This window comes from Neodiprion lecontei, chromosome 5 (genome assembly GCF_021901455.1).
Source record: "Neodiprion lecontei isolate iyNeoLeco1 chromosome 5, iyNeoLeco1.1, whole genome shotgun sequence".
In the NCBI taxonomy this organism is placed as follows: Eukaryota; Metazoa; Arthropoda; class Insecta; order Hymenoptera; family Diprionidae; genus Neodiprion; species Neodiprion lecontei.
In genome coordinates, this window is record NC_060264.1 from 33,381,506 (window position 1) to 33,403,491 (window position 21,986).

At 39.3% G+C, this 21,986-nt stretch overlaps 1 protein-coding gene across 4 annotated transcripts in view; it reads right to left on the reverse strand.

Annotated features, from left to right (window-relative positions):
- The window catches only part of LOC107227598 (forkhead box protein P1), a 215,469-nt gene that overhangs the window by 108,938 nt on the left and 84,545 nt on the right, over positions 1-21,986 (reverse strand). For all 4 annotated transcript variants that reach the window (XM_046739554.1, XM_046739553.1, XM_046739558.1 and 1 more), the window contains one exon: positions 11,952-12,059. In XM_046739554.1, the coding sequence (XP_046595510.1) occupies positions 11,952-12,059 (108 nt within the window). The remainder of the gene's footprint in view (positions 1-11,951; positions 12,060-21,986) is intronic.

Below are 21,986 nucleotides of genomic sequence, written 5' to 3' on the forward strand. Positions count from 1 at the left end.
CAATGTCACGCGCTACTCGAGCTCTACTTCAACAATTTATTTCACCATACAATTTCGGGCGAATGACGATCGTGTTTGACCAACCAAAAGTCGACATATGTTCAAAATTTGTCCAGGGAATTAACTGTTTAAGGTAAACTCGACGCGCCAAGTGGAAATGGATATAAATATACGCAAATATATATATATATATATATAATATTTTTCGTTGTTCATTTTACTCGTTTTTTATAGGCTTGTTGCATAGTGGTACGAATTATTTAATCGAAATTTGACATCACGTGTGTTTTTAATATGCGATTAATATTACGAACACTATGCAGTCATTTATTGCTCATTATATGTTGATGTAGACAAAACACGCTGAGTGGGAATCTGTTCAAACGAGACGACGATGACTTGCTGAATTGCAAACAAAATTTTCAGTTTCAAGCACGTGCCTGGACCTGATAATAATCACGAGATTGAAGTCGTTGCGTTGACGAAACGAAATATGGAAACAACATTTTACACGAATTACTTTGCATTCATTTTGAAAATGCTTTGAAGGATTCGAACTTGGGAAATATCAACATGTCTTGCTTTATTATAGCGACACATGGTTGACTGAATTTCAAACGATACCAAAGTTGTGGAATACCGATTTTTTCAATGACAATCTCTCGTTACGCTAACCTCACGAACTTCAAACTCATCTTCAATCGAACACAGTTTCTAATATTCTACCTTTCGCATACGAACTTTCACCGATATCTCTGTTCTACTCGTAAAGACGGATGCGAATCTTTTTTTAAACTTCACATAGCACGAGATTCTATGAAATCAGCTCGCACATTCTTCCCTCTCTTCGTCACAGATCATGGAAACACCGTGGTTCTGTCATAAGTTTTATTTACGATGACGCAATCGCGGAATATCTTTCCTGAAAGTTTCAGCTTGCTCCGTTTCAACGAACTTCCATACAGCTGGCGTTAGATGATCTACGCGACGGTGCGAATCCGTCTCGTCTGCCTTCGGGGAATAAACTGCAACGCCTCACTGTTAGATATTGTGTGTCATGGGAAAGAAGATCGGAATGAGAATACTCGCGAGGAAAGAAGTCTTGGCGAAATCTTGAGAATCGATCATCCAACGGTTTTTGAAAATTTGGTATTGGTATTCATGATTAACTCACATGGTCACGAAATTCGACCATTCGAAGACCAGCGCATTTCAAAGAGGGTGCAAAACTCGATCGGAAATATCCAGACGCCTTGTGAAAGGGGGGGTGAAAATTCGATTCAAATGAAGAGCGCGCCTGCGAGCGTTCCATGTGTGCGACTCTGCACACGGCCGTGTTTGAGCTAGTCCTATACCTCCGATAAAATAACACAGGTTGTTATGGGAGAGCGTCGTCTGGAGCAGAGAGCTCGGTAGAACGGAGCGGGACTATTGATGCAAAAATTTGAATTTCCCTCGCCGAGCAGTCCGCGGCTCTTTCCCGTTCCTCTTTCTCCGCATGTATATACATATCATCACGGTGGGACAGAAAGAGGCGAGAACCACTCGGCGTCGTCAGAATGGAATCAATATACAGCCCGGCGATAATTAGTGCAAGGATTTTTTTCCACCATGAGAGAAGCGGCGTCGGTTTTCCAGTCGCCAGGATTCCGAGGAGAGGATATGGTAATAGGAGTGACGTATCACGTGGGTGGAAAGCCCCGAGGTGCGGCTCCGCTGCCGGGGACCAGGAGGAGGAGTGAGCTCGTTTGGCAATCTTGGGGGATTCCCAGGATACAATGGGATCTCAATACATCACCTCGCTTAACCCACCTCACTTCTCCAGATGGCGTAATAGCTTAGGAGACGGTGTAATAGCCGGTGGTTCCTCTCTGAGGGTGCTGGGAGCCCCGTGCCGTCTACAGTTCAACAGGCCAAAATGGAACCATATGTCTCTGCTGCATTCACGTCGAAACCTTGAACACGTTCCTGAACACCAGGATTAATTGCTCTTACGGGATGCTGCATTGACTCTTGAAAGATCACTCGAAAACATGGCCCTATATAGCTCTAGAAGAACTCGGTAACCACGAATATCATATGGCTGGATTCGATATGTTTTAACAGTCAACTGGGTGAACCACCATTGGGATAACATTGAAAGATACTATGGAATTTTATAGGTTGCCAAGTTGGAACCATATATCTCTGCTGCATTAACGTCGAATTGTTGAACACGTTCTTGAACGCCAGGATTAATTGTTTTTTTATTGGGAGGCTGCTTCGACTCTTGAAAGATCACTCGAAAACATGGCCGTATAGCTCCAGGAGAACTCGGATATGGTTTAACAGTCAACTGGGTGAACCATCATTAGGATAACATCGGAAGTTGCTATGGGATTCTATAGGCTGCGAAACTAGAACAACAAGTCATACCAGCATCGACGTCGAATTCTTGAACAGACTTCTGAAGACCACAATCAAATGCTTTCGCGGGATGTTGCTTGAACACTTCAAAGTTCATATCTAAAGACCGTCCCGCAGCTGCATAAGAACTCGATGACTACGAATGTTCTGTATCTGGATTCGAGATGTTTGATCAGCCAACTGGGCAAACCACCACCAGGACATCATAATGCTACGGGATTCTATAAGTTGCTTGGTGTAATAATATGTACGTCTCGAGTATTTGAGTGGTTTTGAGAAAAGGAAGGCTTGTTTAATCTACTCGTGTGTTTGTCGTGCGATGATGAAACAGCCAATACGGTTTGGTCGATAGGTTCGAAACCGAGGCATTTGCTGCAGGAGAGACTAGAGAATCATTCTTCGGTACCACGGAGGCGTTTGATTCCGCGATGCTGGCCACCTCGATGCATATTTACGGTGCTCGAAGCGTGGCGTTGAATATTTGCGAGAAAAATTGAACGGGATAATATTCCCGGTGCATCCTAGAGTCTCATCCATAGGTTCCGGACGTCACCGGGGCGTTGACACTGTGCGAGGCTGGTTCTGCAGAGGCCCTCTCCCTCATCACTCTCCTCTCCTTCTCTCTCCGGTGGTCAGAACCTCCTCCTCCTCCTCTTCCTCCTCCTCCTCCTCCTCCTTCTCCTCCTCCTCCTCCTCCTCCTCCTCCTCCTCCTCCTCCTCTTCCTCCTCCTCCTCCTCCTCCTCCTCCTCCTCCTCCTCCTCCTCCTCCTCCTCCTCCTCCTCCTCCTCCTCCTCCTCTTCCTCCTCCTCCTCCTCCTCCTCCTCCTCCTCCTCATCCTCCTCCTCCTCTCGCACGTCGACTAGCCTCTCCTCTGCCTTTCCTCTTCTCTTCTCTCCTCTCCTCTCGTCGTGGCATCGTCGCCGTCGAAAGGCGGAGTCGACGTCGTGGACGCGCACCTTTCCACCTGCCCTGCCGAGCGACACGCCCCCGCAGAATTCTCTCAGCACCGCCTACAACCTCACCATCTCCTCATCCTCATCCTCATCCTCATCCTCCGCGTCATCCACCTCCACCTCCAACTTCTCCTTCGCCTTCTCCTTCTCCCACAGGCGAGGTCCTCCCGGCATCAAGATGCAAGGTGCGCTCTTATTACTGCCGTAGAGAGATCGAAAGAGAGAGAGAGAGCGAGAGAGGGCTGCTCTCCTCGAGATTTCCCACCATCGGGCGATGGTCCATTCGAGTGTCATCCGGATCTATGACACTTACGATCTCTGACCACCATCGATCCGCATCTCTTTTATCCATACTTCACTCTTCCACTGAGTAGGTATACGAAAATTGATGGGCCTGCTTCTTTCACATGGACAAGTGAAGTCAACGCGCATCAACTATTTCTCTGAGGAACTCTTCGACCATTCTTGTTTGCCGACACTGACTGGATGTGGGAGGAAACTCTCTGTACACACGGGGGGAATGAGAAAGAGAAGGAAAAAGTGAAAGAGAAGGAGAAAGAGAGAGCGAGAGAGAGAGAGTAGAATGGAAAATGGCCGAAACAAATCTGGGCAGGTTGAAAGTGGGGAAGGGGAGGGAAGCCGAATAAAATCGAAGATGGCTTCGCAGGGTTGGCTGGCTCGCTCGCAGATTTTCTCCAACTATCAATCTTGACTGTTATTACTGGCCGAGTCAAGAACAAGGCGAGAAAGATGGCGGGGGTGGGTGAAGCAGAGCTGGCGAGGCGAAGGGGCACCCGGGCTTGTCTGGGGGTGGCTCAGCCGAGGCTGCCGGGGTCGAACCCAGGCATCTGGGCTTCTCACTAGTCGCTAGGTACGCCCGCGTCTGCCCTGATCTAAGTGAATACACCCACCTGCGCACATATTACCAGAATCGAGAAGAGGCGATACCCGTTTTTTACCTACAGTCGTGCGTTTCTCACCCTTTGAAGCTTTCTTCTCATCCCAGTCCATTCCGATGGATCTTTTACGTATACACGCTATTCCAATCACTCGACATTCACTTGGAATTCTTAATGTGCCTGATGATTGCAAGTTCGTTGTAGACGTCGAATAGAATGTGCATCATCTGTTATCTTTCCGCTTACTATAAACATAAACTTCAACCCTGCCATCTGATATTATGTTTCAACAACAATACGGCACTGTAAAAAATGGTGGTGTTAAAATTGACCAACATTTACCGGTACGAACTACTATATAATAGAACCATGTTTGCCATCAATATTAATTCAGATTATAGTCTATAGAAGTCCACTTTGCATTTTTATCATCGTGTGCGATGGTCCAAACGTTGATACCATCTATGAACATCGAGTCAAAATATATTCCCATCCTAATTTCAAGAGATGGTAAAATCTAACTGTTGACCTCTAATAAGCAGATCAACATTCAGACACTGTTTTAGAATTCTGTCGTGATATTATCCGAAGAAACAAGACAAACGTATTTGTAAATTTTCCGTCTTACAGATGAACAAGTTTCACTTATATCCTTGAAATCGTGTCATATATTCACAGATTTAGCTGAAAATTGGCATGTAATAGACATTTATTTTCGAGCAACAGAATCGGAAACAAGACACGTTGCAATCCCGTTTCTAAACTGAACTTGGAAGACGCGTTAGGTAAACGTTACGCCCAGACAAACCCATACCCTGCACGTATAATCTGCCGGGTTTATAATGTGCAGGGAATAGAACTTGCCTCAGGTGAATTGACTCCATGAATCTGAGAGGTGCAGGAAAGACGGTGGTGGGGCTCAGTCTGAGGTTCGAGCTAAGAACTCGGCAGCCGCCGGGGGAATGGATTATAAATTTTTCATTAGATTTCCCTGTTTCCTGAATTATTGAGCACGACTAAGAATTTCACTGCGGTACAGCGGTATCGAGCTTTCTGTGTATACGTATAAACTAATTCCCACAGGCTGCGAGGTCGATTTCCAAAGTGCCTACGATAAACGTTGGATTACATCGATTTTGGACATCACGAACATGTCAATTTTCCAATCATCAAGGGGACCAGGACATTGAATACAACAACTATTTTTTTTTCACTACATATTACCTGTGATGTATAAAATCTATTCACCGTTATCGATCTTGACGTTATAAAATTCTGGAAAAAATTCCGAAGATCCAAACTGACAGCAACTTACGATGTATCAAATTCAGATGAGATTTGTTGAAAAACAGTAATAAAAATATTGATTTTTCCAAATTTCTGTTTAAATCAAAATTTTCGAATGGATCTTCACCAGATACCTGCTTTAGTTTTGAACTATTCACACGCACGAGGTGGACTTGATTTACGGAAATTGGAAGTGTTCGAAAAAATTCTACATCACAAATTAGCCAGCATCGGTGCAATCGATGAAAAAATTTAAGATAACTTTAACCCCTAGATTCGTTAATCGCAGTTCATTCCCACGTATGAAATGGTAAATTTTTTTGCATGTACACACCGTTTGAAACGGAGATTTCAACATTCTTCGAAGGATATAAGAGACAGGAGTCGACGCGGCGAGGGTTTCTTTTCCTCCAAGGGGTTGTTTAGAGAGAGACGGACAAAGGTATACGCGGCGGGAGAGGAAGAGAGACAAATCGAGGGTGTATATAGGTATACGTAGCACGTGGGATGAGCTTCGTGCGCCTGCTTGCCTGCCTGTTTCTCTCTATATATATTTATCGGGGGTTGGCAAATCCCCCCCACTTGTTGTGCCTTGCTGTATAGTCTGTATAGCTCTGAGGATGGGATAGGGATGGGGGTAGGTTCTGTTGACGGTGAGTTTCTCCCTGTGTATCGAGAAACCTCGATGCTGGCCCAGGCGATGCTGCCGGCAAATAGGTGTACAGTGGTCACCACCATGGACGCCTAATCGAACACGGATTAATTTCAGCCCCCTTAAATGAACCGCCGCGGTGTTGAAAGGTATTCTTAAAACACCGTTGCTGGAGAACAGCAGCAACGAGTCATTGATTTTTCACTTTGATATGATAGAAGACAAATTCCCGGTACATGGTTTGTACTAATTAAACCACTTTGGGGGTTCAATTCAAAGGAAACCGAAGTTGGGTGTGACCGAATAATTCGGTATGCGGAGAGTCGAGTCATTCATCTCGTGTAAGACTTTTGTTTAGCATTCAGCGCGAAAACCGGCCATCAAGCTCCTTACTTCTCGGTTTCGCGCCCTCCGTTCCTCTCCTTATTTTCACCTTTGTGAATTTCGTGCGAATTACCGCAGTGAGAGAAATCCACGAGAAACCAAACAACGATACAGTTCCAGTCGTGATCGAGTCGTCGATATACTAGCGACTCGCTCCGAGAACATAGACAGAGACACATACCGATAATTAATTAACGAGAAAGCGCATTAGTATGCGACATAGAAACGGCGGCAGGCAGCTTTCGGAAGAAACTACGAAATTCCGAGGATCTGCTGCATTGCAGGCTAGACTCGAGAGTCTGAGACTGAAAAGGAGACGTGCACTGAAGGGGAAAGAAGCAGCGACCCGTCGTTCACATCCCGTAGGGTGGATTATAAAATAATAAAGAGAGAAGATTATAAGGTTCATCCAAGGTTCTTAAACGTCTTTGCTTTGGAGCTGAAGTCATGCTTCGTAATTTGCTGCAGTGAACATATTATTATCTCTGAGTTAAAAATGACGAGTTGCGATCTGCATGTCCGGAGAACCTTAAATTGGGCCTTTCGGAGTCATTGGTTTGAACGAACGATGAATCCTCGTATCGAAGATATTGAAATCGCATGGAGTCTAGAATAGTCATCTCAGCTATTCATACTTCACATGTTGGGTTAAGAATCTGATTGAAGTCATCTGCACTGTTCATGGACATGTTGGTTTAGGAACCTCATTGATTGGAGCCATCTGTACCGTTCAAGGACATGTTGGATTGGTAATCTCATTGATTAAAGTCATGTGCACTGCTCAATGACATGCTGGATTAGGAACATGATTGATTGGAGTCATCCGCACTGTTCAAGGACGTGTTGGATTAGGAACCTAATTGATTCAAGTCATCTGCACTATTCAAGGACACGTTGGGCTGGGAACCTCATTGATTGGAGGTATCTGCACTGTTCAGGGATATGTTGGGTTAAGAACCTCATTGACTGAAGTTATCTGCACTGTTCAAGGAGATGTTGGGTCAAGAATCTCATTGATTGTGAGTTTGGTTAAGAAACCATTGACTTGATATTACGTAATACATTTTTACCTGAGTTTACTAATCAGCCTAGATTATTGATCAGAAATATTCTTGAAGTGTGTGAGAGAAGTGCAGATACATAATAATTTCGGTTCGGTTAATCGACGCCGCGTCTTATTAGTAGTCAGAGTGTGAAATCGTCGGGTGGGTTTGTAAATGCTAACAACGTTACGTAATTAGGTAAAAAGTTCTGTAATCAAGAAGTGGATCTTCTTCCCGCGGCTTGTCTCTCCAATTCGCATTAAAATAGTCGCGAGAGCTAGTGGAGAATAAAGACGGAGAGAGTGTGTGTCCTGCATATCTTAAAACCCTGGGGCGAGTTGAAACTCCTCTTCCTCTTTCTCAGTCTCCTTCTCTCACTCTCTCTCTCTCTCTCTCTCTCGCTCTCTCTTTATTCGTCTTTCCTACTCCGTCTGTCGGCATGAAAAGCAACTTCGAGTTGTGGAATAAAAAAGAAATGACATTCTCAGACAAGCTATTTCTACAATTATAATCCACCAGCTGCTGATTTGAGATATCGACACTTTTTTGCATACTGCACACGTAATTATAAATATTTATCTGCTTTAAATTACACGAAATCTTGACTTGCTTAAAATAATCACTCCGTGTGCTTACTCGGCAACTCAATTACAGACTCGAGTGGATATATGTGTACAAAGTGCAGTAAAACTGTTGTTGACTCGTAACAACATTTCCAACGAATTATGACGTGCTCGGTATTCGGTGACTCCGGCTTTTATTGACGTCACCTTGCTCTCCTCAAATGGTATCTCAGCATTCCGATAAATACAACGAGAAATACAAAACGCGGATTTAAATCTCCGTACAAGTCTGTAAAGTGAGGAGTAATTGCACACGCTCGTTATTCCGTCATCGTCGCTGTATCATCTTCACTTTTTTTTACCATGTCTATTATTTTATATTTTCGTTATTTTGCTTTCTTTCTTTTCCACTATTCTCGATTCAATTCATTCAACTCTTTTCGCCGACGTTTCAACGCTCTCTTATCTTTCACCGCGGTACGTTATTGCACGCCTTATCAATTACATTGACGGGATAAATTTTAATCGTTAAAAAGATGTGTATGAAGTAAGAGAAGAGGAGGAAATAAAAAAAAAAAAGAAAAAGTGATGCCGCATAGTGATAACTGTTATATTCGTGTTACATACGAGAAGAGCCCAGGGTTAAGGTCGCGTTTCAGTTTCCGCTGCACTTCGTTACACGTCATTCGGAGAGTGGCAATCGATCGTAGCGTCGGTCAGAGTATAATTAGATTTCATTGAATGTCGCCTGGTCGGCAAGCATACATATATATATATATACATATACATACATAATCTCGAGGCATAAAAATATGAATTTCGTGCGTTATGTTATTTTCAGTAAAATTTTAATTTTTTTATATTCTGTATTTTTAGGTTACGTGGATACGTTAATTAATACCGATTTCAAGCAATGTCAGAGTTTAGACTCGCGACTCACGGATCGTTATCTAATCTACGTATATACGTGTTATCCATACACATACATGTATATATATATATATATACGTATATACGTAGATTAGATAACGATCCGTGAGTCGCGAGTCTAAACTCTGGCATTGCTTGAAATCGGTATTAATTAACGTATCCACGTAACCTAAAAATACAGAAAATAAAAAAAATGAAAACTTTACTGAAAATAACATAACGCACGAAATTTATATTCTTATGCCTCGAGATTCCAATTGAAAATAATGCAATGTTAAAAAACAAATTTTGAAAAACCTGGACAGAAAAGGAATTCACGTTATTATCACTAGAAATCGTGTCGTTCTTTTTCCGTAACTTTTTTAGGGTCAACGCAACACTTCGACGTTTCACTTCTCTTTACGCTTCTTTGATTTATCATGTATTTGATCCACTCGTTGAATCAGCCTTTGAAAATTCACGATTTGTAAAAGGCGCGGCTGTGTTTCACATCCGGATTGTTAATTAGCTTTGATAAAAATCATTTGCGCCCTAATTGCCGTAATTAACTGACCGATTCAATGCCGATTCGCCGTTCGGTCGTGATATTACAAAGAAATACGCGTTGTTCCGAATCCGAGTGCAAATATATCCCGTAAGAAAGTTCCCGCAAACATTTATGATGGAAAAACTGCATTGGCACGCGTATCGTTAAGATAAAGCTCTCCCGGTTACAACGTTGAATGCGGCGTATAGAGAGACTTTTATGCCTGCGTAACTTCTTTCCCTCGGTATTGTTATATCTCTGGAATAACGGGTATTACTGGTCTATAGGAACTTATTTATTGTAACCGTGCTGTGACGTGAGATAAAAGATAAAAAAAAAAAAAGAAATAAATAAAGGTAGCACGAAACGATTCTTCTCGATCCTTAACCAATTTCTACGAGCTTATCGAACGTATTAAGGAAGAAATTAAAAAATTTAAAACGATTGCCGTTATTTGAGTCTTGTTTCGGTCTTGGTGTGATTTTTTTTTTTTTTTTTTAATTTTTAAACCATAATACGTATACTTTTGATTTTGATCCAAATTTCTTTTGCAATCGTCCCAACGCTGAAACGATACCCTGAATTTTTCAGATCTTTTTTTTCACTGGTTAACTATTTATAAATATTGAGAGTGATTTTGATAAAGACACTTTTTTAAAAATCTCAAAAACTGTATTTTTTTCAAACATTTCAAAACTATGTCCAGAATGAGTCGATTATTCTTCTATTTTTTTTTTTTTCTTCAACTTTCAATTTTCTTGTTCAACTGAAAGATTGTTTAAACGGTCCGATAGTTTACAGAAATTCTCAAAACTTCTATCTTTCACTTAGAACATTTCTAGACCGGTTTCGTTATCAAGTTGATAAGAAAAAGTTGAATGTGCCAAAAAAAAGCAGACAGAAATCGCTTCATAATGGAAAGCAACCTAGTAATGTGCAGAACTGAAGTTTTGGAAATTTTTCGGAAATTTTCAAGCCGTTCGAACAATGTTTTAGTTGGCTGAAAAGATTGAAAATGGTGAAAGAATATGTAAAAAAAAAATCGACCCATCATGGACCTAGTCTCGAAATGTGTGCAATGTAAAATACAGTTTCTAAGAATTTTAAATAAGATCTTTTTCAAAATCACATTGAATATTTATAAATAATTGGGCAGTTGCATGAAAAAATCTGCAAGAATTCAGAATACTGTTTCAGAGTCGAGACAATTGCTAAATAAATTTTAAACAAAATCAGAAACGGTGAGTGTCGGACGTTGATCAGTTTCGCATGGAATTCCCTGTACAATGTATTGAAAGCTTGTTTCGAATCGTAGTAAATAAAGATTGTTAAACAAAAATCTTGACAATCCTCTGACACAAACGGCAAAATAAGATCGGATGTAAAAACGACGATTTTCTTCGCAGGTAAACGGTAAAAAATGAGGTTTACATTTTCCCATCAATTTTTTCCACCGACCTCAAAATAATTATGTTAAATATTTTTCCACAAGCTAGCTATTCGAGAGTGCAGAGGAATCATGAGAGAAGAATTTAGAACAGGGAGGGAATTAAAGGAAAATAAAAGGCGAGACGAAGGAAGGAAGGAAGGAAAGAGGAAAAGGAGGAACGACGTCGAGGGGACGAGTTTTTAAAGAATCGAGGCAAGATAAACAGCTTTTTGAGAAAACAAAGCAAATTATTAATACACCCACGTTTTATACACTGTCTACCCACCATATCCGAGTCGAGATACCTGAGGGGGTGTTGAATATAGTGAAAAAGAAAATTTCGGAATGAGGAAAAACGGGGAATTGCTGAGAAAAGGGACAAAACCGAGGTCCCTGCAATTTTTACACTCGCCGGATGACAACGAGTGGATATAAATGTTCCTCTTTCGAGAACATTCGGTATCCGGAGAATTATTTTCCCGCATACAGTCGAAACCCCGAAGTATGCGATGCGAATTTCCTACCTCAAAATCACAAGGCAGAAGAAAAAAAAATTCAAAAATTGTATAATTTTCTTCTCTTTGTAAACCAGGTTCAATTATTATTCGTCTGAATATTTTTGGTACCGTTTATTTTTTTTTTTGTTTTATTCATTTTTAATCTCAAATTTATGTATTTTTCAAAGCTTTGTTACAACACCTCGATGTGGCAGAAAATTATTTTTTTTCGCACGGTATTTTTCGAAACAATGTTGAATAAATAAGAAAAAAGAAAAAGAGAAGAAAAAATAAACGAGGAAAGAAAAATTAATGAATAGATTCTAACGAAACAAAAAAAAAAAAATTGTTGTGTAAAGAATAAATAAATGTTTCACTTACACCGTATCGTGATTGACCTCTCAGGCTCGATTGCCAAGGCACTGCTGTTGGCTGAAAGTGTTCCTTGATCCAGGACCCGTTGTCGAAAGGATTCTCGCCTAAATGACCCTGTGAAAAAAAAAATTACCGTGTGAAGAACGAAAAAATTATGAAAATTCAGGATGACTTTTGAAAATACACTTCCTCGAAATATTCTGAATGATAATTTTCGCGCAATTTCAGCCAAGCAATTTTACAGTACCAAGCTGCAGGTAGTGTGTGAAAAATATTAGTGAATTTGGATAGTTGAAAAAAAAGCTGTCAAAACGGTAAAAAAAAAAAAAAAAAAATTAAATCAATTCCACTCAAGGGGGCATTTAGAGGAATTTCAGATCATTTTTTTTTTTTTTTTTTTCTCTCATGCGGGTAAAAGTTTAAAATATTTTTAAAGGTCTTAGGTACGCATTTCCACAACATATCTTACAAAGTAAATTTACCTCATTAAATCCTCTTTTCGACGCGTATCAAGTTGATGCGCAAGGTGCAATTTTAACAGAGTGTACGAAAGGTGGAAATTCATTCCACGCAAGGTTTCTCGCTTAATACATGCAGCGTAAGCATACGGATTCTTCTGGCATAATATACTTCCAAATGCCCAAAAATTGTCACAAAACTTTCTCAATAAGTAATGTTCTTGAAACTATGAATTCACAAAGCACTCGCACCCAAATTACTCAAAGTGTTTCAGTTTCTTTGAAAAAAAGAAAAAAAAAAAAACTTCCGATTTTGAACCATCCCAGCTGTACCTCCCCCCCCCCCCCACCCTCTCTTATTCCACTAACTGCGGTTGAAAAAATAAACATAATAACACTTTTTCAAGTACGATTGTATTATTTTGACTAAACGGATCTAAAATGAATCCGATTTAGCATTTTCGTTTCAGCTTCCTACTTATTTTGTTTTATTGTTGGACAGTAGATCAGATTTTTCGTACTGACTTTTGTTTTTGTTTTTTTTTTTTTTCTGTTCGTTTTTTTCTCTCTTTACGCGTACCTGAGGCCTCAGATGAGGATTTTATTTCGCGACGTCTTTGTCACACCTAATATAAGAAGAATAAGAAGAAGACGAGGAAGAAAATTTTGTAATATATTCCCACCGGGTGATTCCGGCTCGGGCAACTTTACACCCCGTAAGCCTTATTTTTCTTTTAACTTAAACTTCTATAACCTAGAGGTTTCCCGAAGAAGCGGGAAGATGCGGGAAAAGACACCCGGGCAGCAGCCCCTCGGCCCCGCCACTCTTTCGAATAAATCACAGGGTATAATGAGTACAATTTATCTTCCTTGCATGGTGTGCAGGGTACAAGGTATAATAAAAGGTGTGTGTGTGTGTTTGTGTGTTTTTGCGTGTGTGTGACTCCCGGTTGCTGTGGTCCAGAGATCAACGCGGGAATCTCTTTCTTATTTAATTTTTTTCTTATCCTCTCCTTACTCGCGTTACACAAAATTGAATAACGTTGCGATTCGGTTTTCCTCGATTTTTTATTTGATTGATTTTTTTTTTTTTTTTTAATTTATTTCTCTCGCACAATTTCGCACGGATATAAAAATTTTCTTCGACGTAGCTTAAAATTTGTCTGATTTTATTCGATGAGTCTTCTTTCCAAAACCTCATCACACGTTTGGGTATGAATTTTTTTTAATCGAACGAACCGACGTCGCGATACGAAAATAATTAAACAAAAACAATTGTTCGGAATTTTGTCCGATTTTTTTATTTTTTTCCTGTTCATTTGTGTTTCACCGTTGCTTATTTTTACGGTTTCGGGATAATTTTACGATAGACAAATGCGCATTGAACGGTTAAAGAGTGAAACGCACAGGGGAAACAAATATACACGTATATAATTGTATATATATACATGTGTGTGTGTGTACGTATATAATATCCAGATATGTAATATATTTTATGACAAGCGGGGGGTTGGCTCGGGGGCAAAGGCTCGAAGGTGATTGTAATAATATTTCAGAAAGAGATTTATGCAGCATTTCAGATTGCCCCTGTACATAAAACGCATTTAAAATTCCTGAGGCACGCGAAGGCCGATTTCGCGACTCGCGATAAAGAGGGAGGTACTGTAAGAGAGCGAGGAGAGGAGGGGGTGGAATAAGAAAAAAAAAGAACGAAAAAGGAAAAAGGATAGATAGAGAGAGAGAGAGAGAGAGAGAGAGAGAGAGAGAGAGAGAACAAAGAGGTGCCAAGGGTAATTGGCAATATCTATCGAATTTAAAAGTAAATCTCACCGAAAAAAAGGGGGGCAAGAAAAGCAAAAAAAAAAAAAAAAAAAATGAAACAAAAAAAAGAAAGAAAGAAATACCGCCCCGTCGGAATACGCCTAGCGGGGTTGATTTTGAAGGGGCAATAAAACACCTTTCAAGTATCGCCGGCAGCAGCAGCAGCAGTAGCAGATTTAGGCGTGCTACGGATACTCCCAAGTTTAAATTGTCTCACATTATTTCATACCGTGTATCGCCAATTTATAAATCAATGAAAAGAATGTACCGGATTTTTCTTTTTTTTTTTTTTTTTTTTTTCTGAACTAGAAATTACTAAAAATTGGTATAAACTAATATTTGTTGATGTGATTGCTTTTCAAAAAAAAAAAAAAAAAAAAGAATCAACACAAATTTTCATATAATATTTTCTCTAAAAGAAACCAATTCTTCGGCGCTGTTTAGATTACAGAAATTGTTTTTATCCAAAGAGTAAGACGATGTTCCTAAGAATTGAAATCTGTTTTGTTCTCTAGCTTGCGAAAGTTGAAAAACTCGGTCTAAACTTATTTCTTCGATGATCGATGATCGATCACGATTTGAGTTTAGTTTCGTATAAAAGGACCGTTTTCTCCGCAGATAAAGAAATATGAACGTATGGAAACAATTGAACTCTACCGGCCGGCTTGATTGTACCCCAGAAATATTTTCATCCGTAAGTCAGGGTAGCCAACTTTGTACTTGTAACTCGAAGCGTGGCATGAAACGTCAGAGCCTCTTCCGCGTCGAGTAGCGAATTAAAATAAGATTGTTTCGATGAAATCGTAAAAGTAATCGGTGATCGGTCAGTTGACAGTAAAAGCTCAGCCTTCCCGAATCGCAACGTGAAATATTTAATATCCAATTAGCCTTAAAGATAAATTCGCAACGTAACCTCTTTAAATCGCGTTTGACAGCTGAAATTTAAGTTGGCCAGTCTGCGTGAAGAAGCAAATCTCGCGCATGCGCAGCCAGGCGGTCAAACTAGTAATTTCAACGTCTCCTCCGTCGGTACATCTCCAACCATGAATAATTATTTACATTGAGTTCTACGAATAGAAAAAAAAAAAAAAAAAAAGAAAAGAAACCCTGATAAATATCAGAGTTGTTCGAGTAAATACATGAAAAAAAATTATCAAATTATTCGTCACGCATACGAATCAACCGGGATTTTCGGAATAATTTTATCCAAGTTCCTGCTAAACTCCCGCCCTCCTTAAACCGTTTGACAAGGTAAAAGACAACGACTGCAATAATAGCCGTAATTTCGTGCAATTTCGTATATATATATATATATATATATATATATATATATATACGTGCAGCTTAAGCGCATGGGAAGTGGAAGGGTATAGAAGCGGAATAAGAGATGGAAAAGGAAGAGAGGCTTCGCTGGCAGAGAGGGAGACAAAGTTGCGGATTGAAAGAGTAACAAAACGGCCGGGGGAATTAACGCGTGGCTGGTCGAGAGGCATTTAAAATTCGAACACCAGCGTGGATTCGTACGAACTAGGTACGATTTTACACACACGCGCGCATACATGTATGTATATACATATACATATAAATGTGTGCGATGCGTGTAACGCGAGCATGTGTGTAAACGATACATGGAGTAGAGCCGGCAATATACGGTGGCTAGAACCGCGCGTATACTGCCTCTAAAAATAAATATGTTGTTTATTCACAAGTAAACCGGATGCCGCTGTTTGCTTAAGAACAAATTGTTTTGTTAAGTTTGCCGGTTGCCCGGGTTAACTCTCCTCCCTTTCTCTTTCTCCCTCTCCATCTCTCTCCCTCCCTCCCTCCCTCCCTCTCTCTCTCTCTCTCTTACTATATATATTTACACGTACACACACACACACGTACATATTTATATATTATATGTTACTGCTCACGCAGAAGCATGTATACACACAGCTGCGCAACAGCCATCATAAACTGAGAGGGAGAAGGAGGAGGAGGAGGAGGAGGAGTTTGAGACATTTTCTAAACACTAATAACAACCGGTAATAATTATAATCGTAAGGAGAATTTTGTGTTCTTGTTTATTTGTTTCAAATTTTCATTCGTCTTCTTTTCTTCTTTTGTTTTCATCCTTTAATTGCAAAGAGCTACACCTTCTGACGTGACCGTTGTCAAGAACAGCGAACAATTGTGTGTTTTTGTTTGTTTGTATTAATTTTTTACACTTACATTTCTTTTTTTTTTTTTGGATCGAACGAATTCTCATCAATTCAAAGCGTTCAAACATGACCGTTGGAATATTACAGACCGCAAAGAATTTTTAAGATATGTATCAAGAACGGTAGCTTCCAAACGGGAATACATCATAAATGACGACGGTAGGGAAATTTCAATCGACGATAAAACACAGCAACAACAAAAGAAAAAAAAAGAAAAAAAGTAGTTTATATGAAAAAACTAATCACGAATGTGTCGAAGCAGCGATCAAAAATTACCCCAAAGAAATGAATTAAAAAACAAAAAAAAAAAAAAAAAATACTGAAAACCGAGTTTCAATGATAAAAAACCGTTTAAACCTCTTGCGGTATTGGTACAGAATGTATGGAATGTTTACAAGAGTGGCGAAGAAATGGGTTAAAAATTGTTTGAACGGTAAAATTTCGAATGGGGAAAAACGTGTTCGATATATATATGTACTAATTGGCGAGAAATAGAAACGGTAAGTAATAATAAATTATTCAACGAATTATACGATGTTATATATATATATATATATATATATCGAAAATACGAGAAAATTTACGGCTGAGTGGAAGTTTTTATTTGTCTCGGAATCCCCGCGAGTTGAGAGAATCCTACGCGTATAAACGGGGAATTATAAAAGACAATTAAAATTGTTTCACGTAATCGGTGTTGCGCGAGCTTGCAGGAGTATAAATATCGTTGCGGAGTTACAAGCTGGTAAGGCAGGCAACAGAAGCTTGCAGCCCGAAACGAAATCGGAAATTCGTTGACGCCCGAGGGGCTGAAGGATGTAAAATTTGCTCCCCGTTTCCGCCTCCCCTCGTAGAGAAAGAAACACGCGAAAGATATCCAGATTATCACGTTATAGTTTTTTTTTTTTTTTTTTTCATTATCTCGCAACGATAAATATTAAGAATTATTACGTACATTTGTTGCACTTTCATGCGTGTTACAGACCGATTAAACAACATGCAAACGACGGGTGATTCGGGAAAAAATATTTTCGCAAATTGCATTAACAATAAAAAAAAATAAAAATTCCGCATAAACATTTTTCAATCGCGTTCCCCGATGACGACGCGAGGATAAGTCAGAAAACAAAAATCTACATTCTCTCTCTCTCTCTCTCTCTCTTTCTCTCATTGTAGTGAGAAATGTTTTTTAATTCGTTTGTTGTCTGATTTTTCAATTATTTCTACTCGACGCTATTTTCATATTTTTAAGCGATGAACGTACAAGCTAAAGTCGCCAAGATCGTAGAGGAATGGAAAAATGTTGCAAAAAAATTACAGCCGGTTTATAAATTGCCTTACGTATATACATATATTGTTGTTTATTCTGTACAATTTCGTATATTTACTCACACACATTTTCATATCGTTTTGCAACAGCCAAGCGATCGAATTATCGCTTCGTATCGGATCGGGGTAAAAGTGAAAAACACCTGAGCAAACTACATAGAATATAACGAATTGAAAAAGAAAAGACGAAGAAGAAGATGAACTGATCGATGAAATTGATGAAAAAAGAGAAAAAAGAAGTAAACTACAATAACAACGAAAATAATATTGCTGTTCGCAATTTTATTTCTGCTGTAGTTTTTAAGTGTTCGTTTTTTCGTGTCTATACTTATAATATTTTATATTTATAATTATGGGTGTTTAAAAATGGTCGGAAAAAAAAAGAATGAAGCAAAAATTACTATTAAATTAAGACCAAAGATGATGTTCGTTGATGATAAACGAATCGATGCAATCTAAGAATTGAAAAATGTCAATCAATCGTTTACAACAACAAGGTGAATATGAGTGAGCGAATAAATAACAAGTACGTGACAGGGAAATTGATTTGGCAAAACTTCGCGCGTAGATATAACGAACTTTGTGGTAATTTCACAATGCCAGGAGAACAACACCTCGCATCGTCGAAAGGCCGTATGTACGTATAATAAATACCGCCTGTGATCGATAAACAGCGTAATTTACAGAGTGTCAAATCAGTAGAGATATGACAGCCTATCGTCACTAGATATGCAATCGTACGTAATGTGAATTCCTAATAACGACTGCAATCCGATAGCGGCTGTTTGCCAGGGCAACCAACTTGACTCTAACCTCAAATATTTTTACAATTGTCGGTGGTAGTTTTTATCAACACGTACAACTGTAAAAATTTTCCACTTTCCATTTACGACGGTTGGTCAACCTGGCAAACAGTTGAACTCGGATTGTTGCGCATGCGCATTGAATTTTACTAGACGGCGGAACGTCCGGTAAATGGGAATTTAATCACTATAATGCACAAGAGAGAAAGAGAGAGAGAAGAGAAGAGAAGAGAATAGAACGAATACGAGAATGGACACGCCAATGTATGAAAATAAATGTTATCAAAATTAGTAATTGAGGTTATGATGGCTACGGGTTATTCGCTGTAATAATAAACGACTTGAAGGCTAATTAATTTGCAATCATTCAAATGTGATATGTATTACATCTAGAATCTAACATCGGAATTAGAGATGGGATGAAAAACTCGATAGAAGATAAAAAAAGACATAAGAGAGAAAGAGAGACAAACTTGACAAAGTTTCGATTTGATGATAAAAAAAAAAAAACCGAAAAAAGATCGATTTCGATGGATGGGATACTGAAAAATACGCGAAACGAGTAAATAGCAATAAAAAAAAAAAAAAAAAATTGACCATTTTCCGTGGCGATGAAGAAAAAATATATTGGTTAAAATTCAGGTCACATATTAGAACGCCTGTGTATATATTTAAGGCAATGTGAGAACACCGCGAGTTTTTCGACACCTTGTATACGTAACGTCTGTTTACACGTTTGTTTGTACAGCCGTATAAAAATGCAGTTATATGTACCCATACACATGTATACATACATGTATATATACATACATACATACATATATATATTTATACTCGTCGTACACACATCACGTATTTCTACTGCTGATCGTATAATAACTCTGAAGAGTTGAAATTATTCCTTACGTAAATGTATATGCGATGCTTGTACGCAGTGCGTTTGTCCATGCGAATATATAATTGTCTGAATCTCTTTCGTCGAGACTTATAATCGAGTGTTTGTATTATCCGCGGCAAAGACATTTTTATTCCAACAGATTGAAATTAATGCTTACCAAAACAGTACGCTCACTGTTCGAGAAAAAAAGAGAAAAAAAAAAAACAACAAATCAAAAAAGAAAAAACATCACCTAAATTCGCACACTAAATATTTCAGTCATCGATAATTGGGGATGGAGAAAAATGTATTGACGTAGGATGGAAAACAAAATCGATCGAAAACGAATTTGGAATGAGAGGAGATAAAAGTTGTTTAAAAAAAACTAACAAAATCAAACGGACAAGTGAAAATAAATCTTTGTCAGACGGTTAGAACTCGAGGAGAGACAGAGAGAGAGAGAGAGAGAGAGAGAGAGAGAGAGAGAAAGGTAAGAGGAATAAAAATTGACAAACAAATAAATAGAGTAGGCAAGCTGAGACGGTAATTCGGCGCTCGAAGGGTGAAGTCAGATCGCAGTCAGTGGGCTTGGTAATCTTGTTGTTAATCTTTATTTAATCCTTGACTAGCACTTAAGCTGTGTTTAAGTGCCGTGAAATTGGTACCCTAGAGCTAGCTGCTAGAGTAGGAACACTTGAAGCAACCCACGAACGAGTCGAACAACACAATCAGAGGCATTTCACACATCTTGTGATTCGTGTGTGCAACCGAACGAAAATCACACCAATATCAGGGTAAAAGCTGAGTCTATATTTTCTGAAACGTGGCGAGATTTCGAATAATGAAAAATAATTAACGCACAAATGGTTTGACAAATACAGCCAAAAAATTTAATTTAAGTAACCTTGTTGTATTTTTTCACCTGTTTTTTCGCCATATTTTTCATTTATTCTCGAGACGCCAACAATCAATCGAAAAATACGACTGAGAATTGATTTTGAATAACAAAAAAAAAAAAAAAACACCTTTTTCGACCCTGAAACGAAAACGCGAAAACACCAAAACCAAACTTAATTGATTTTACGTGAAAATTTTTACACATCTTTGAAACTCCTAGAAGGAAATTTTGACTACGTCGATGTATTTTTTTTTTTTCTTCGAAAGAACTCATTTTCTGGTCATGTTCAGAATATTTTGACTGTATTTTTTGAGTTTCTGGGATTACGATCTGCAAGCTAAAAAAAAAAAAAAAAAAAATTAATGCATCTTGATTGTGATCAAAAAAGTTTACTTCGAATGTGCGACCCGAGTTTTTGAACCCAGTGTTCTTCTCGTGACGTCACAAAAATTGATAAAATTAGAAGAAAATTAATGATTGACTTCTCTAATTATTCTCGAAGAATTCTGCTTTTTTACATACGTTACCTGAACAATCCTTATACGCTACAACGATGCGTGTGAAAGAAAAAGAAAGCTCCGCGAAGCCATAAAGTCAAAAAATATCCGAGTCACAGTTTTTTACGTCAAAATTTATCCCATAAAAGCTCGATAACCTTGGAGTTTTGGAAGGCGTTGTCTAAGGGAGGGAAGAGAAGAAAGGGAGAGAGAGCCAGAGAGAGAGAGAGAGAGAGAGAGAGAGAGAGAGCGAGAGATGGGAGGGGGGAGGGGAGGGAGGGGTTGATATTTATATACACGGTGCCGGTGAAATATCATATTTAATTTTTATTATATCAGCTGTATGCGTTGTGTGCCGTAGCGTCGTGACGGCGCGGTCTCTTGGTTCGCTGGGCGAATGGCAGCTATATGTAAATATAGCTTGATACATAGGATACTCTCTTATAAACACCCCATTCTTATTCTCGGGGCGTTTTCACCACCCAACACCGACACACAAACCGCCCTCTACGTCCCTTTTTCTTCACCTCGCTCTTCATCCTAGCTACCACTACCTCTTTTCTTACTTCCTTCCTTCCTTCCTTCCTTCCTTATTTTCTTCCTTCATCCGTTTCCCTAAAATTCTCCTCCGCCTGCGTTCAGTAGCTCCCATTATTACACATACCTCAAGTATAGAAGAATGTCGTACGGTTCTCTGATTACGCAGCCACGGAATAAAGTGTCCTGTACGGCGGACCGAAAGCCGTCTTTCGATTTTCTTTGGACATTATGAATCCGAATCCGGTGTCGGAATTTCTTAATCAACCTCACATTTCTCTAAGTCTAGTCCGTCAGACCTCCAACAGAATGGAATACCCCATGCACAACTCAAAATCTGGAGGTGATGGGAGGAAGAGCAAAAAAATTGAGCAATTCTGACACCGGATTCGGATTCAGCATGTCCAAAAACATGAAGTTATGGTCATCTAGTCCTAAGGACATCCAATGGAATGTAGTGGTCCATACGCGACTCGAAATCGGGATGTGATGGAGCAATTCCGATACCGGGTTTGGATTCAGCATGTCCAAGGGCATTTAGTTATGGTGGTCTAGTCCAAAGGACCTCCAACAGAATGGAGTAACTCATACACAACTTAAAATCTGGACGTGATTAAGCA